The 15,258-nt window shown below is 43.8% G+C and overlaps 1 protein-coding gene across 1 annotated transcript in view; it reads right to left on the minus strand.

The window, feature by feature from the left end:
• MXD4 (MAX dimerization protein 4) overlaps positions 1-15,258 on the minus strand; it is a 58,536-nt gene that overhangs the window by 33,146 nt on the left and 10,132 nt on the right. The window contains exon 3 of the mRNA XM_053307885.1: positions 3,183-3,212. Coding sequence (XP_053163860.1) covers positions 3,183-3,212 — 30 coding nt within the window. The remainder of the gene's footprint in view (positions 1-3,182; positions 3,213-15,258) is intronic.

The following is a 15,258-nucleotide window of genomic DNA, read 5'->3' on the forward strand; positions in this document are numbered from 1 at the left end:
AGACACCATTTTATTAAGGGAAAACTAGATGGGATAGAGGAGACATGTTTGTTTATTCACCTGCCTGCCCTGTTCAAGTACAACTCAGGGTTTGGTCTATATTTTATAGCAAAATAAATGTATAGGTGGCGGAAGCTGAACCTTATCTTGCTTGCATTCCACTGCTTCAGGCACTTTTATCCCAAGCTCAGCTCCAGTAATGGAAGTAAGCCAGGCAAGGGAGGAAAGTACATGGAGTGAGTGTGTGGAAAGGTAACAGAGGTGCAGACATCCCCCCACCCCCCTGGCAGCATTTGAAGATTTTCCCCCACATTTTACTTCCCCCCCACATTTCCCACAAAACCTAATAACCCATTTTGTCACTCCCCAAAACATATTTTTCTCCCACAAACGTGTATTTCCCCTCCCCACAAAAAATGTAAGTGAGGAGTTGTTCCTCAAGCTTTCCCTCTGTCTGCATCCCTGCAATCAGGAAGGAAGGAAGGAAACTTTCGGTTCTCCTTATCGATATAAAAATTAGACAATAATTCTTTACTAGCCAATCTGTATGCTCTTTGGGGCTGGTGGCTACCTCTCCCCCCCCCACCTTCTGCCCCAGTCTCCGCTTCCTGACCACAGCTGGCCCCAGCCGCCTCTCCTCCCCACTGCCACTTCTCCCCCCCCGACTTTCTCCCCCCCCGGGCCTTGCCTCCATGGCCGGGCTGGGCCCGCTGCCGCTGGTCTTCGCGGCTGGGTCAGGCCCGCCACCACTGTAGTGACTAATCCTCCTGGGTGTGCCTCAGCCAATCAAGTGCCTCCGCCACTGGGCGCCAGGATGCACATTCCAAGGCGCACCCAGGAGAATATATAGATACTTGAATGGGGTAGTCACATGAATTATAAGGTGTGGCTACTCCCATCAGATCTAATTTGGCCCCAACAGACTAACTTTTAGGTTAGGGAGAAGAAATGAATGGAGCTCCTCAGGAACCTGCCTTTGATTCCTCCCTCAGCCCCCCATAACAGTGACTTTGCAGAGGAGAGAAGATATGATTTGATAAAATTTTTGAAGGCTCCTGTGTCAAGGGATCCGGACAGATTTTGTGCATTTTCTTTGGATGATCTGCAGCCTCTGGAAGAGAAACAGGTCTAATAGATATGAACCCAACCATATTATCTCCTTACATAGAACAGGGCATACATACATACACAGACAAACATGCATACAAAGACAAGTTGTTCTAGCCTACTTTCCTTTCACTGTCCCTACAACTGGACTATATTTGGTCCAAATCAGTTAGGCAGTTCACAAGTTAGCTCACTTGTGCCTCAAACATTCATGAGTCTGCCATCTTGAATTGGGTCGATGACATCATCACAAACTATGCCATTGAGGTGTCCCTCTGTGTACCTACAACTGTACCCAAGTTGTTTCATACTGGTCCAGGCGTTGCCAAGTTGATAGGGACACATCCACCCAGGCAATGCCAGGTGATCTCATGAGCCTACATCGAAAGTAGGCAACAGAAAAAGTCTTTTTCCAAAACAGCTTATAAATGTGCAGATGTATTTATTAGCTCATGGAATTTCAACTAGAAGAAAATTATGAAGAAAAATCATTATATTAGTTTAAAAAAACAACTCAATGGCATCTCATAGGGCTGTGCAAATCGATTCAGATTTGAACTGATTCACCTCAAATCTGGCTGTTCCAAGTGTTTCAACTGGACTGAATCACCCTGAATCGGTTAGAAATGGGGCAAGTGGGTGAGGAGAGCTTCATTTCAGTCATAAAAAAATTCCAGGTGCCCCAAAATTACTGTTGTGCAGTGCCCACATTGGCGGGGGGTGGGGGGAAGGCGGTGGAGACTTGATCCGCCATCTCCCTTTGAGAAAGAAAAGGCCTTTGAACTGCTCCTGGTGGAGTGGTAACTGCAGAGCTAGCAGCGACCCGACCCTCCATCCCCCTAAGGACCGCCAGCTGCCAATTCCAAGAAGAGGCGCGGAGGTGCCTTTGACCCACTTCTGACAGGAGCGGTAGTACAGCTGCAGAGCTGGCAGTGACAGGAAAGTGGTGACCTGACCTGCCATCCCTCCCTGTGGCCAGCCGCTCAGCTCGCACTGCTGACTCCGACTGGGACTGGGCTGTCCTTTGAATGGCCTCCGCGAAAGCACATGGAGGCCATTTAAAGTGACAGCCTGGTGTTTCTTTCCTAGGACACGAGTGTTTTGCGCCATCACCCCAGCGGACTGCAGGGGGATAGCGGGTAGGATTGCTGCACCTCCCCACCGCTGCACTTCAACTCAAAAGGTACTTGGTGCCTCAGCACCTCTTTCTTTTTAAAATCAATGTTGAAAGGAGACCCTCTCCCTCCCTCCCATCAACTTAAGAAGGTAGTCAAATCAATTCAGATCGACTCGAATCAAAATAAGTCTGAATCGAATCAGGCCTGTTTAAGGGAGTTTGGATTCGAGGTCGAATCGAAACCTCTGTTTCGATTTACCTTGAATTGAATCCCAGTTTTCAATTCATACACATGCCTAGCATCTAGACCTTTGGCAGAGATCACTCGTTCAACAAAAAAAGCTTCCACCAATGCTGTGCCATTCTATCAAAGGTCTGAGTACCACCTAGTGTTTAAAACATTTGTGCTGGAATAAACATTTCCCTTTGATCAACTGGAGTTTAGAAAAAGAGAAGCATGAACATTTAACTTTTACATAATATGCCACCTGATAAAGAGTCATATACAAATGGTAAAAATTAATCTCCCCTCACACAGAGCACAACTGACTCATGGAACTCACTGTCACAAATTGCAATAAAGATCAGCAACATCACCAAGTTCAGCATTATACTACTAGACAGATTAACAGAGCCTTCTGAGACATAAACACAAGTAAAATTTAACATTTCTCAAAGTTCAAACATTTTAAATGTACATTTATGAAATTTTGAAGACTAGACAAGCTCTACATTAATTTGTATACATACAAATAAGAGGAAGAACTAGACAAAGTTTAATTCCCACTGACTTCCAATGGGTCATATATAAAAATGCTTATGTATGGCTAGACTGCGCCAAATTTAAATTAATTGCATCAGGATGCAAATGTGTTGGCCACTAATTCAATACCATGGCAAGATATCATTTTGCATATGTTAAAATCTATATTGGTGCTGTTGGATAATTATTACTTACCTGTGCTTTTCTAGTTCGTTATGTGAAGATCTATTAAAAACAGAAAATATTTTAGGATTATTATTGTTTGATAAAACTAGGAAGTCCAAACAGAGAAATGCATTTTCAATTCAGTTTGAAATTCATAACACGTCCAGAAGTATATATTGGAATGCCCATATCCAGTTTCCTGCAAACCTAACGCAACCCTGGAATCATGCTTGACTCAGACACTGATATGCACATTTAAAGTTCTAATCCAACTTACAAAAAATTAAAAACATAGCTTAAAAAGGGCAGGAAAATGGAAAATGAACTTGTAGGACGAGATGCTGCTAACAAACCTGCCATCTTCTTAACAAAAAATGTATATGTATATAAGAAAAAAGCTATTAGATGTACAGTATATTCCATGTTCTCTTCTTGGCTTAAAAACTCATTATAATCATGATCTGAAACTGGTTCCCATGATGGTATTGTGTTGGGTCTTTAAAGTTAATATTCAATATTTATCAAACCTCATTATTTATTTCATTTCATCTCTTCATAAATAAATTATTTATTTAATTGCCTTTATTATCATGAAGCAATTATTATTAATTGCTACTAAAATTGTCTAGGCATAATACTGAAAAAGTTTTAATCCTCCCTTGACCATGGCTTTTAAATCACTAGCTTATCAATTACTGACATAAGATGAAACAGATATCCGATTGCATTAGTTAAAATTGAATAGATAAATAGGTACTAGGGATGTGTATGAATAGATTGTTTTGATTTGATTTTTACTAGAATCAAATCACCCCCGATTTGTTTTGGGTCCAAATCTACCCTCTGCCCGCCGGGGATAGTTGGCACTCTATGTGCACTATATAACAACCCACTCTGGCCCACCCTGGTGCCCCCCAAGTGGAGTTATGGGGCTGCTGAAATTCCCCATTATTCCCTATGGGGGAAAGCTTAAAGATATGCAAACTTTGGGGGGGTTTAAAATCACCCCTTTCAACATTTTATTTGAAATCTGGGTGGTAGCAGGCACCCTTTGGGCACTACCCCCTGGCTCACTCTTCTGCCCCCCCAACCCCCTTTTCTGCCCCAAATCTGCCACAAAGACATGCCAACTTCATTTTTTAAAAAACCAAAAAACCTTTGCCGAATCTCTTTGGAATTTGAGCAGTAGCTTCCACCCACTGGGCACTACCACCCAACCCACTTTGGCCACAAAATGGAGGTCCGAATCTTGGGTGAGTTGTTTTGTACCCGATCTGGGCAACTGAGCACAGGGTTGATTTGTTTTGTCTACAAATCACCCAAATCAGCCAGATAGGGTTCAAATCGTTTTGTACCAGAATCATTTCACACATCCCTAATAGGTACCCTTTATCATATATTGGAACAGAGAGATTAGGAGCCCAGCAGTGAGTTTCATGGCTGAACGGGGATTTGAACTTGAGTCTTCCCTTCTTGGTCCAAAGCCAACAGCCAGTAAAATCATTGAGTCTCTCTATCTACATTATCCTCAACTTTCCTGTTGTCTGTTATGCTGTGGTGGCTGTGTGGGCTGGGATCTTTGAGTTTTTACATTGAATAATGTGTTATTAAGACTTTAAAAGCCACAATACTCTGATGAGCCAAATGTGCAAGCAGAGGAAAGTGGTCATATCAGCTCTGAGAAGAATCCGAGAGGTTTCATCATGGTTATTTTTATCTTCACAACAACCCTGTTGGGCTGAGAGAGACTACAGGAGTCCAGTGACTTCCATGGCTGAATGGGAATTTGAACTTTGATCTTCCTGGTCCTAGTCCAACACTCCCCATTATACTCCAAGGTATTTTATGTATTCTAGAGGAGAACATTACCTATTGGTCACAGAGGAGGTTTTGTATTTTGCTGTTTAAGGGCTTCTGGAGCAGTGTTCCCTCTAAGATGGGTGCATGCTCACACATTTTAAAATGTTCGCTCAGTTAATTTTAGATCCCACTCAGGTTGAATCAGGAAGGTCCCACTCTGAATGCATGTGTGCACACACTGCCTTGATACTCATTCCGCACACAGATGATTATTATTTTTTTTGGACACTGTTCTGGAGCTCAGCCCTTTCCACAAAAACTGGATTCCATTATTATCTGTTTTGTATATCTTTACATTCATGCAAATTCAGTTGCTTAAATATTGGATCCTTTACAGAAAGAGGGGGGAGTGGGGAAAGAAACATGTGAGATGGGAAAATGTTAAGTTTCATGTTGAAATGTTTCTGTTAAAGCATATTTGCATGCATAGACTTGTTTTTACATTTGTTTGCTGATCTGGCTACTTGCCTGCTGGTCTGGGAGCAAGAGGAAGCAATAAGCTTGTATTTCTCTCCTAAAGAAGATATCAAGCAAAAGAATACAGCAAGCAAGCAAATAAATAAATCACCAAGAGGGTAAAGAAAAACTAAGTCTGTTAGGGCTGGAGATTTTCTAGGGCAGTGATTCTCAAACTTGGGTCCTCAGGTGTTATTGGACTTCAACTCCCATAATCCCCAACCAAAGGCCACTGAGGCTGGGGATTATGGGAGTTGAAGTCCAATAACACCTGAGGACCCAAGTTTGAGAATCCCTGCTCTAGGGTTTGTTTTCTGGCTGAGGAGAAGTGTTTGTGTCTTTAACCGAAGGGTAGCCTGAGCAGGGGATTCCCTCAACTTGTGGGAAGGGTCACATTCCTGAGCACAGTCAGTTTGTCTACTGGTCTTGAATACAAGGGTGAAGGCACGAGAGCATAGCGAACAGGGCACTGGAGTTTTGCAGGAAGTGTGCGGGGAAGCCTGAAACAAGACCGCTTGATCAGAAGGAGCCCAGTGGGAAGAGAAGGCAAGTACTACTACTCCCTCCATATTTTTGATAAAGGAAATTTGAACATTTAAACAGCTCCAACACAGCTAAGACCTAACTTGCTAATAAACTATCTCCAAATACTGTGAACAGCTAACAAAACCAGTTAAGCCAGCAGGGGAGGGGGCACTTCCCAGTGTATTGCACAGAGTATAGCATGTAGTAGTAGTTTTATTTACAGTCATTGACCAAACAGAGAATAAAAACTAGTAAGCATTAAAATGTGTATGTGTGTATGTATATGTATATGTATACGTATACACACACACACACACACACACACACACTTTAAAATTAGGATGATATCCCATTATACCTTTTAAAAGCAATATAACTAAACTTAGCTACAGAAATAGAAATTGAAGCATCTTTATCTGAAAGCAGATGTTTTACAAGGTTATCATCGGATTGATCTGCCAGTTTACACATTAAAGGAACAATAAGACGTTCCCTGGGATATAAATGGAGTTTACAGTGGAGAAGGATATGTGCGACAGTTTCTGTATCTCCTGACCCACAACTACAGTGTCGTTCTTCTAAAGGCACACCTTTAAATTTGAACATTTAAATAGCTCCAACACAGCTAAGACCTAACTTGCTAATAAACTATCTCCAAATACTGTGAACAGCTAACAAAACCAGTTAAGCCAGCAGGGGAGGGGGCACTTCCCAGTGTATTGCACAGAGTGTAGCATGTATGACTATTTGCCCCATGGGCAGAAGACATGGGTGTGTGCTTGGTGCAAGGAGCTCCTGGCTCTCAGGGAACAAGTTCATTCCCTCGAGACCAAGGTGGCGGATCTGGGGAAGCTCAGAGAGATAGTGAGGCATGCGGATGAAACCTTTAGGGACGTGGTAGAGGGATCCCACTCCAGGGCTGATAGCTCCTTTGCTATCAGGGAGAATGAAGGTCTTGGGCAAGGAGGACATTGTCTGAGGAAAAGGGAAATGTTCCTTTAGAAAGGACCCCTTCCATCGATGATGAGCCCATATCTTCTTGCACAGGGGATACTCCTCCGGGGGGGGGACTCTTTGTAGTGGGTGATTCAGTCATTAGAGGTATATAGAGACGGGTTTGTGACCCATGTGTTGACCACAAGGTGACTTGCCTGCCTGGTGTGAAGGTTGCGGACATCACTCAGCTTAGCAGTGCTGGGGAGAAGACAGCTGTCGTGGTACACGTCAGCACCAACGATGTGGGGAAAATGTAGTCGGGAGATCCTGGAAGCCAAATTTAGGCTGATAGGTATAATTTTATTATTATTATTTACATTTTTATATCCTGCTCTTCTTCCAAGGAGCCCAGAGTAGTGTACTACATACTTAAGTTTCTCCTCACAACAACCCTGTGAAGTAGGTTAGGCTGAGAGAGAAGTGACAGGCTCAGAGTCACTCAGCAAGTATCATGGCTGAATGGGGATTTGAACTTGGGTTTCCCAGGTCCTAGTCCAGCACACTAACCACTACAGCACGCTGGAAGAAAACTGAAGTCCAGGGCCCCCAAGGTTGCATTCTCAGAAATGCTACATGTTCCATGAGCGGGATCAGCGAGACAGGCAGAGCTGAAGGATCTCAAAACGAGGATGAGATGTTGGTGCTGGGAGGAGCGGTTTAGATTTGTTGGGCACTGGGATACATTTTGGGGCAAGCAAAGTCTGTACAAAAGGGATGGGCTGCACTTGAACCAAGATGGAAACAGACTGCTGCCGCTTAAAATAAAAAAGGTTGCAGAGCAGATTTTAAAATGACACCGGGGAATAGCTGACAGGAGCTAGGTGGTATCTGGTTTGGCAAATGCCATCCCCTAAGGTGTGAGGGTGTAAAAGATTCAGATAAACCAGAAGGGGACAGAGCAGAACCACATAAAGATTAGACAGGAGGCTATGCTAGCTGGCCAAAGAGATCAAAGAGCCAAAAGAAAGAAAGCATACACCAGGTAAGAGATTCAGCATATAGGTGCTTATATGCCAATGCCAGAAGCCAAGGTGGGTGAGCTGGAGTGTTTGGTTGCTAATGAAAAAATAGATATAGTGGGCATAACAGAAACATGGTGGAACAGTGAGACACTGTCATACCTGGATATAAACTCTATAAAAAGGACAGGGAGGAGCACCTTGGAGATAGAGTAGCACTCTATGTTAAAGAAGGGATAGAATCTAACAAGCTAGAAAACCTAGGAGGACTGGAGTCCTCCACAGAAACCCTGTGGGTGACAATACAAGGCCTGAAAGGAAATGTGCTTCTGGGGACGTACTATCGCCCTCTGGATCAAAATGCTAACAGTGACTGGGAGTAGCAGGAGGAAATCAGGGAGGCACCAAGGAGAGGCAGGCAGTAATAATGGGTGATTTCAATTACCCACACACAGACTGGGTAAATTCACATTCAGGTCAGGATAAAGAGGTTAAATTTCTAGATATGCTGAATAACTGTGCCCTAGAACAGTTGGTCTTGGAACTAACCAGAGAGAAGGTGACCTTGGACTTAATCCTGAGTGGCACCCAGGACTGGTGCGTGATGTCATTGACCCTTTAGGGAAAAGAGACCATAGTGCGATCAAATTCAGCATACATGTGGGGAGAGAATCACCAAGGAAGTCTAACACAGACACTTTGAATTTCAGAAGAGGAAACTTCTCCAAAATGAGGAGTATGGTGAAAAAAAAGCTGAAAGGGAAAATCAGGAGAGTCACTTCGCTCCACAATGCATGGAGTTTACTCAAAAACCACAATACTAGAAGCCCAGTTAGACTGTATAACCAAAAGGAGGAAAGGTACCACTAAGTCCAGGAGGATGCCAGCATGGCTAACAGGTAAAATCAAGGAAGCCATGAAGGAGAAGACGACTTCCTTCTGAAATAGGCGACTTCCTTCTGAAAAAATGAAGAGAACAGAAAGAAACACAAACTCTGGCAAAAGAAATGCAAGGTGACAATAAGAGAAGCAAAAAGAGAGTTTGAGGAACATTTAGCTAAAAGCATCAAGGGGAATAACAAAAACTTCTTTAAATATATCAGAAGCAGGAAAACTGCCAGGGAGGCAGTTGGACCATTAGACAATGGAGGAGTGAAAAGGATTATTAAAGAGGATATGGAGCAGAGAAACTAAATGAGTTCTTTGTATATGTCTTCACGGCAGAGCATACTGAGCATATACCTGTTCTTGAACCAGGCTTTTTGGAGACGGAGGCTAAAGAACGGAGTCAGAAGTGACAAGAGTTGATGTTCTAAACTGTCTGTAAAAAGTGAAAACTAGCAAATCACCAGGGCCGGATGGCATCCATCCAAGAGATGAAAGAACTCAAATGTGAAATTGTCGACCTCCTTACTAGAATATATAACTTATCCCTACGATCAGGCTCTGTACCAGAGGACTAGAAAGTAGCAAATGTAATAACAACTTTCAAAAATGGATCCAGGGGTGATCCAGGAAATTACAGGCCGGTTAGCTTAACGTCTGTTCCAGTCAAAATGATGGAAAGCATCCTCAAGGATAAAACTGTAAAGCACATAGAAGAACAGGCCCTAATGGAGGTGAACCAGCATGGCTTCTGCGAAGGTAAATCTTGCCTCACCAACCTTTTGCAGTTCTTTGAGAATGTCAACAAGTGTGTGGATAAATGTGATCCAGTTGACATAGCACTCATGGGATAAGGGGATAAGTACAAGTAAGGGTAGGTATAAACGAGGAGCTTTCACAATGGAGGGAAGTAAGAAGTGGGTTCCCCCAAGGATCTGTACTCAGACTGGTGCTTTTTAATTTATTCATAAATGATCTAGAAGTTGGGGTAAGCAGTGAGGTGGCCAAATTTGCAGATGATACCAAACTCTTTCAGGTAGTGAAATCCAAAACAGATCATGAGGAGCTCCAAAGGGATCTCTCTGAACTGGGGGAGTGGGAGACAAAATGGCAAATGTGGTTCAGAGTCAGCAAATGTAAAGTGATGCACATTGGGACGAAAAAACCCAGCTTCAAGTATATGCTGATGGAATCTGAGCCGTCAGTGACTGACCAGGAAAGGGATCTTGGGGTCATGGTGGACAGCTCGTTTAAAGTGTCGACTCAATGTGCGGCAGCTGTGAAAAAGGCCAATTCCATGCTAGGGATCATTAGGAAGGGGATTGAAAATAAAATGGCTAATATTATAATGCCCTTATACGAAACTATGAAGTGGCCACACTTGGAGTACTGCATACAATTCTGGTCACCACACCTAAAAAAGGACATTGTAGAACTGGAAAAGGTGCAGAAGAGGGCAACCAAGATGATCAGGGGCCTAAAGCACCTTTCTTATGAGGCAAGGATACAACACCTGGGGCTATTTAGTTTAGAAAAAAGGACGACTGCAGGGAGACATGATAGAGGTCTATAAAATCATGCATGGTGTGGAGAAAATGGATAGAGAGAAATTCTTCTCCCTCTCACATAACACTCAAACCAGGGGACATCCCATGAATTTGATTGCCATGAAATTTAGGACCAGCAAACAGAAGTACTTTTTCACACAACACAATCAATTGCAGAAACCCATGTAGAAGAGAAGAAAATACATTCTTGTAATGAAACATACCTCCTACATACTCATTTCGACACCACCCAAGAGATAGGGTACTGGTACTTTTAAAAAACACTGTATCTCAAATAGGCCTAATCAAACAGTTATAATTTAGACAACTCTTATTTTCTCCAGCACGGCTTATGCCGGGAGTATCAGATTCATAACTTTCAATAAGGAATCTGTCTGTTCAAAATGCTCAGCACCTTAATCTAAATTAGAATATTGGAGGTCACGGGCAACAGTGATTAGAAGATGCTCATTGTTACTGAGGCCAAGTTCCTCCCAAAGTCAGCTTGTCATAGCCTAAACACTGTGCTCAGCTGCCAATGTCAGCCCTCCAAGATTGCTGTGAGCTCGTGCAGAGCTACTGTCATGGGTGTTGCGCCTGCACCCCACCACTTATCCTTGCCTAAAGATGGGGGAAAACACTCCTTGGCACACTGTACACCAGAACACAGATACACAATAGTATCTTCTCTCCATACCTTGTGCCCTCTCTGCCCCCCTTTTTGGCCATGTAACTGCTCCCCCTTCCTGTTGGTTTCATAGCCATTTCTGACTGAATATGAATTCTTTGCATTTTTACTCACATAGTCGGTTTGTATTTTTGGCACTGGTTGTCAAATACTCCCATTTTTCACTGTGTTTCTGTGATTTCAATAAACGTCATTTCTGTTTTCACAAGCTTAGTCTCCTGGTCCATTGCTCCTCTAGGATGTTTGCCTAGATTGCAAACCCTTGCATTGCACACTTGCAAATTAGTTTTAGAGTTAATTCCCCAAATTCAAGTATAGTTACAGGCTGTGATAGCTGGCATGCATCTAAGCAAATATGGTAACACAGGTAGGAGATCATTTGCACTGGATCAGGAAAGGGAGGGGGCCAGGCTTGATTTTTTTACACCAGAAGATTGAATTAGCTGCACAGTCTAGTAAATCTGAACAGGTAAACATAAAATTCACTGTAGCTGTTAAGAAGCAATATTGCTGCTTCTTAATTAGCAACTTCCTGAAATAGTTTCCACTGAATAGAATCCGTCCCTTTAATGACTTGGCTGCAATCTTATGCTCCTTGCCTGGAAGTAAGCCCCATTGCAATTCGTGGGATTTACTTCTGCATAAACATGCATCTAATATTGGGGAAATGCTTGACTAACAAGCAGAAGGTTGCCAGTTCAAATCCCCGCTGGTACTATATCAGGCAGCAGTGATATAGGAAAATGCCGAAAGGCATCCTCTCATACTGTGGGGGAGGAGGCAATGGTAAACCCGTACTGTATTCTACCAAAAGAAAACCACAGGGCTCTGTGGGTGCCAGGAGTCGAAATCGACTTGACTTTACCTTTATTATCCTGTAGAGCACACTTTCAAGTTTTGAGAATTGCCTTTTGGCCTTTTAAATCTCCCAGTGTTACTTTCCTGATCTCCCAGAGGAACAAAGAAACAAATTGCTAACTGAGAGCCAGATGTTGGTCCAAGAGAGGAGGAACCAACATGTCACAAAAAATAAAATAAAAAATCCTCTTCCTATGCTTTATAAAATCAAACAACAGAGGAAGGGACAAGGGAAGTGAGCAGTAGCACTAGTACAGTTTTAATTTTTCCAAAAAAAATAAAAAATAAAAAAATAAAATAAAAAATTGCGGTGGTGGGGGGAAGAGAGAGAGAGAAAGCCAGCAAACAGGTAACAAGAAATCACTGTGCAGGGTAAAGAACTGGAACGAGTGTGCACAAAGAAACAGAAGTGTGCCCAGGTGCAGAAGTGAAGGGGTGTGTGGGGCTGAACCTTTCAGAGTCGACCTTCTCCTGTATCACTACCCACACAGATAACCACACCTACACCGCTTGTGCACAATGTTCCTCATCCTACAATAGTTTGCCCTGTGCATTCAATTTAGTGCAAATGTATTGTTGATAAAGTACAGCTTTCTCACAGATTAGACCGCTAACTATAGACAAAAAAGAAAAAACCCAGTGAAGGGATGTACTTTGGCCACACAGCAACACTGCTCTCTGCAATCAGTGAAGAAGGTGGAATAAATAACTGTCTGGAAACCCTCCTGGTCTGAAGATTACACGCACACACGTTTAGAAGCAGGGACTACTTATAGGATTTTCCTTGTGGATCTAACAGGGGTTGCAAATGCAGAAACAGAAGATACTTAGGGCAAAAAAGCACTGGGATGCCAGCCTGAATTACCAAAATCCAAGACAAAAAGTGACTAGTCTTGAATTACCTGAAATATCCCAACAAGGCCTCAGGTCCCATCAGGAATCAGGTCCTGTCATCTTTTTTTTGTTTGTTGGTGAGTTTTTTGGGGGGAGGGGGATGTTTTCTGGTTTTTACTGTTTAACGGATTTTAAGGTTTTAAATGTGATTTTTTAATGGAGTTTTATTGTATTTTAACTTTTGTAAATGGCTTTGGGATGCCTTATTAAAGGTAGTATAGAAATTGAACAATCACACCATCCAATTCAAACTCACAGCCCATTATTTTGGTCCAAGTGAAGGCTTGCTTTCCTCAGGGAACCAACTATTTGTGCAACAGTCTCTCTCAAGATGAATGCTAAACTCCAAAATGGAGATGAGACTATCGCCTAACACTATGTTTCTAGGATCTGTATAGAATTCCAATAGCAGTGGATTATTACAGCAACCATCATCTTGCATAGTTCAGTGTGGAAATATCTCCTTCGATAAGCATGCTAGAGCATGAACTTTAAGCTCCTGACTGATTCATTTGCATTTATTGTTTCGAGACTCAGATTTAAGCAATTATACTTTTTTTGTTGTATGGTTGTAGAATTTTTTTTATCAAATTTATATACTGTCTGATACATGTATACAATCCAAAATGCAACAAATATAAAACAAGAAGATAAAAAACAAATTAAAAACAATTTCACAGAATAAAAAACAATGAAACAATTTAAAATTAATTTTAATTAAAAGCCTGAGAAAACAGGTCTTAAGGGTCTTTTTAAAAGCAATCCCTCAGGGATTAAAAAAAGAGTCTTTTAAAATGCAACCCCTCGTTTTTACAGGAAACAGGACAGCCACAAAGAAGGCCCAGTCCCAAGTTGCCACCAGACAAGCTGGTGGCAACTGTAACTAGACCTCCCCAGATGATTTTAATAGGGAGCAGGGTTCATGACAAAGAAGGTGCTCTCTTAAGTATCCTGGACCCAAGCCATCAAGGGCTTTATAGGGAATAACCAGCACTTCGGCAGCCAGTGCAGTTCTTTTAAAATCAGTGTTATATGCACCCTTCGGGTTGTATAGAGACCCAGAGACCAGTTTTTCTGCCACATTCGTTACCAGTTGTAGTTTCCAAACTACGTACAAGGAAGCCTCATGTATAGTGCTATACAGTAGTCAAGCCTGGAAGTTACCATTTGTATTTGTTTATTTCGGCCCAAGGCCAGCATAAATGCAAAAAGAAAAAAAGAAACAACAGCAGCAGTAAATACATAAAATACATAAAACATTAATACCTTCAGATACCGTATACATGGCTAATTTGCCTGGAAGTTACCAGCATATGTAAAACTGTTTTATTTATTTAGCATATTTTTATACCACCCTAACGCAAGGTCTCAGGGCGGTATAATGCAACCCCTCGTTTTGAAAGGGAGTGGGACAGCCACAAAGAAGGCCCAGTCCCAAGTTGCCACCAGACAAGCTGGTGGCAACTGTAACTAGACCTCCCCAGATGATTTTAATAGGGAGCAGGGTTCATGACAAAGAAGGTGCTCTCTTAAGTATCCTGGACTCAAGCCATTAAGGGCTTTATAGGGAATAACCATCCTCTCTAATAAAACGCTTGGTGTCCGTCCGTGGACGGGCACCAAGCGTGTGTTCGTGCCTCCCTGCCCTGTTCTGCGCCTGCGCGAAGCGCAGGCGCAGAACAGGGCAAGGGAGACATGAGGGCCGGCACCCGGTGGCCATCTTGGGCGGCCAGAAGCGGCCGCCCCGAAGAAGCCGGGAATGCGGGGAAGGAGGAGACTGGCCGAGGCGGTGGCGAAGCCGCCGCCTCGGCCAGAGGATGCAGCGCGGCCAAGGCGGCGGTGGAGCCGCGCCGCCGAAGCCGGGCGGGGGGAGGAGGTGACGGGGTAAGCCGGCCGAGGTGGCGGCAGAGCCGCCGCCGAGGCCTGGCACCGCCGCCGCAGCCAGGCGGCTGCGAGTCCTTGGGGCCCTTGCCCTTCCGGGGAGACCGGCCGGGAATGTGAGGCGGGGGCGGACCGGACCGGCAGCGGCGCCCCCAGAGTCTGCCCGGCCACCACCACCGCCACCGCCCACTCTCCCGCCCTCCCAGCTGCCCAAATACTCCTTCCCCGCTCCCCCCCCCGCAAATGATTAAGGGCCAAAACGGCCCAGAAGAATGCCTCCGCGGCCGCCGCCATGGCCGCCAACCGCCCTCCCAGCTGGCCGAGACTTCCTTACCCAGAGCAGCCCGCGAGAGTCGGGCGATCAAAAATCCATTTTTTGCGAAGAAGAGAGGAGCTCCGGAACAGAGCTCCTCTCTGTGCTAAGCCAATGCCCAAACTGCTGCTATGGACGCAAAGGACACCTATTGCGTCCTTTGCGTCCATAGCAGCAGTTTGGGCATTGGCTTAGCACAGAGAGGAGCTCTGTTCCGGAGCTCCTCTCTTCTTCGCAAAAAATG

This window comes from Hemicordylus capensis, chromosome 3, assembly GCF_027244095.1.
Source record: "Hemicordylus capensis ecotype Gifberg chromosome 3, rHemCap1.1.pri, whole genome shotgun sequence".
In the NCBI taxonomy this organism is placed as follows: domain Eukaryota; kingdom Metazoa; phylum Chordata; class Lepidosauria; order Squamata; family Cordylidae; genus Hemicordylus; species Hemicordylus capensis.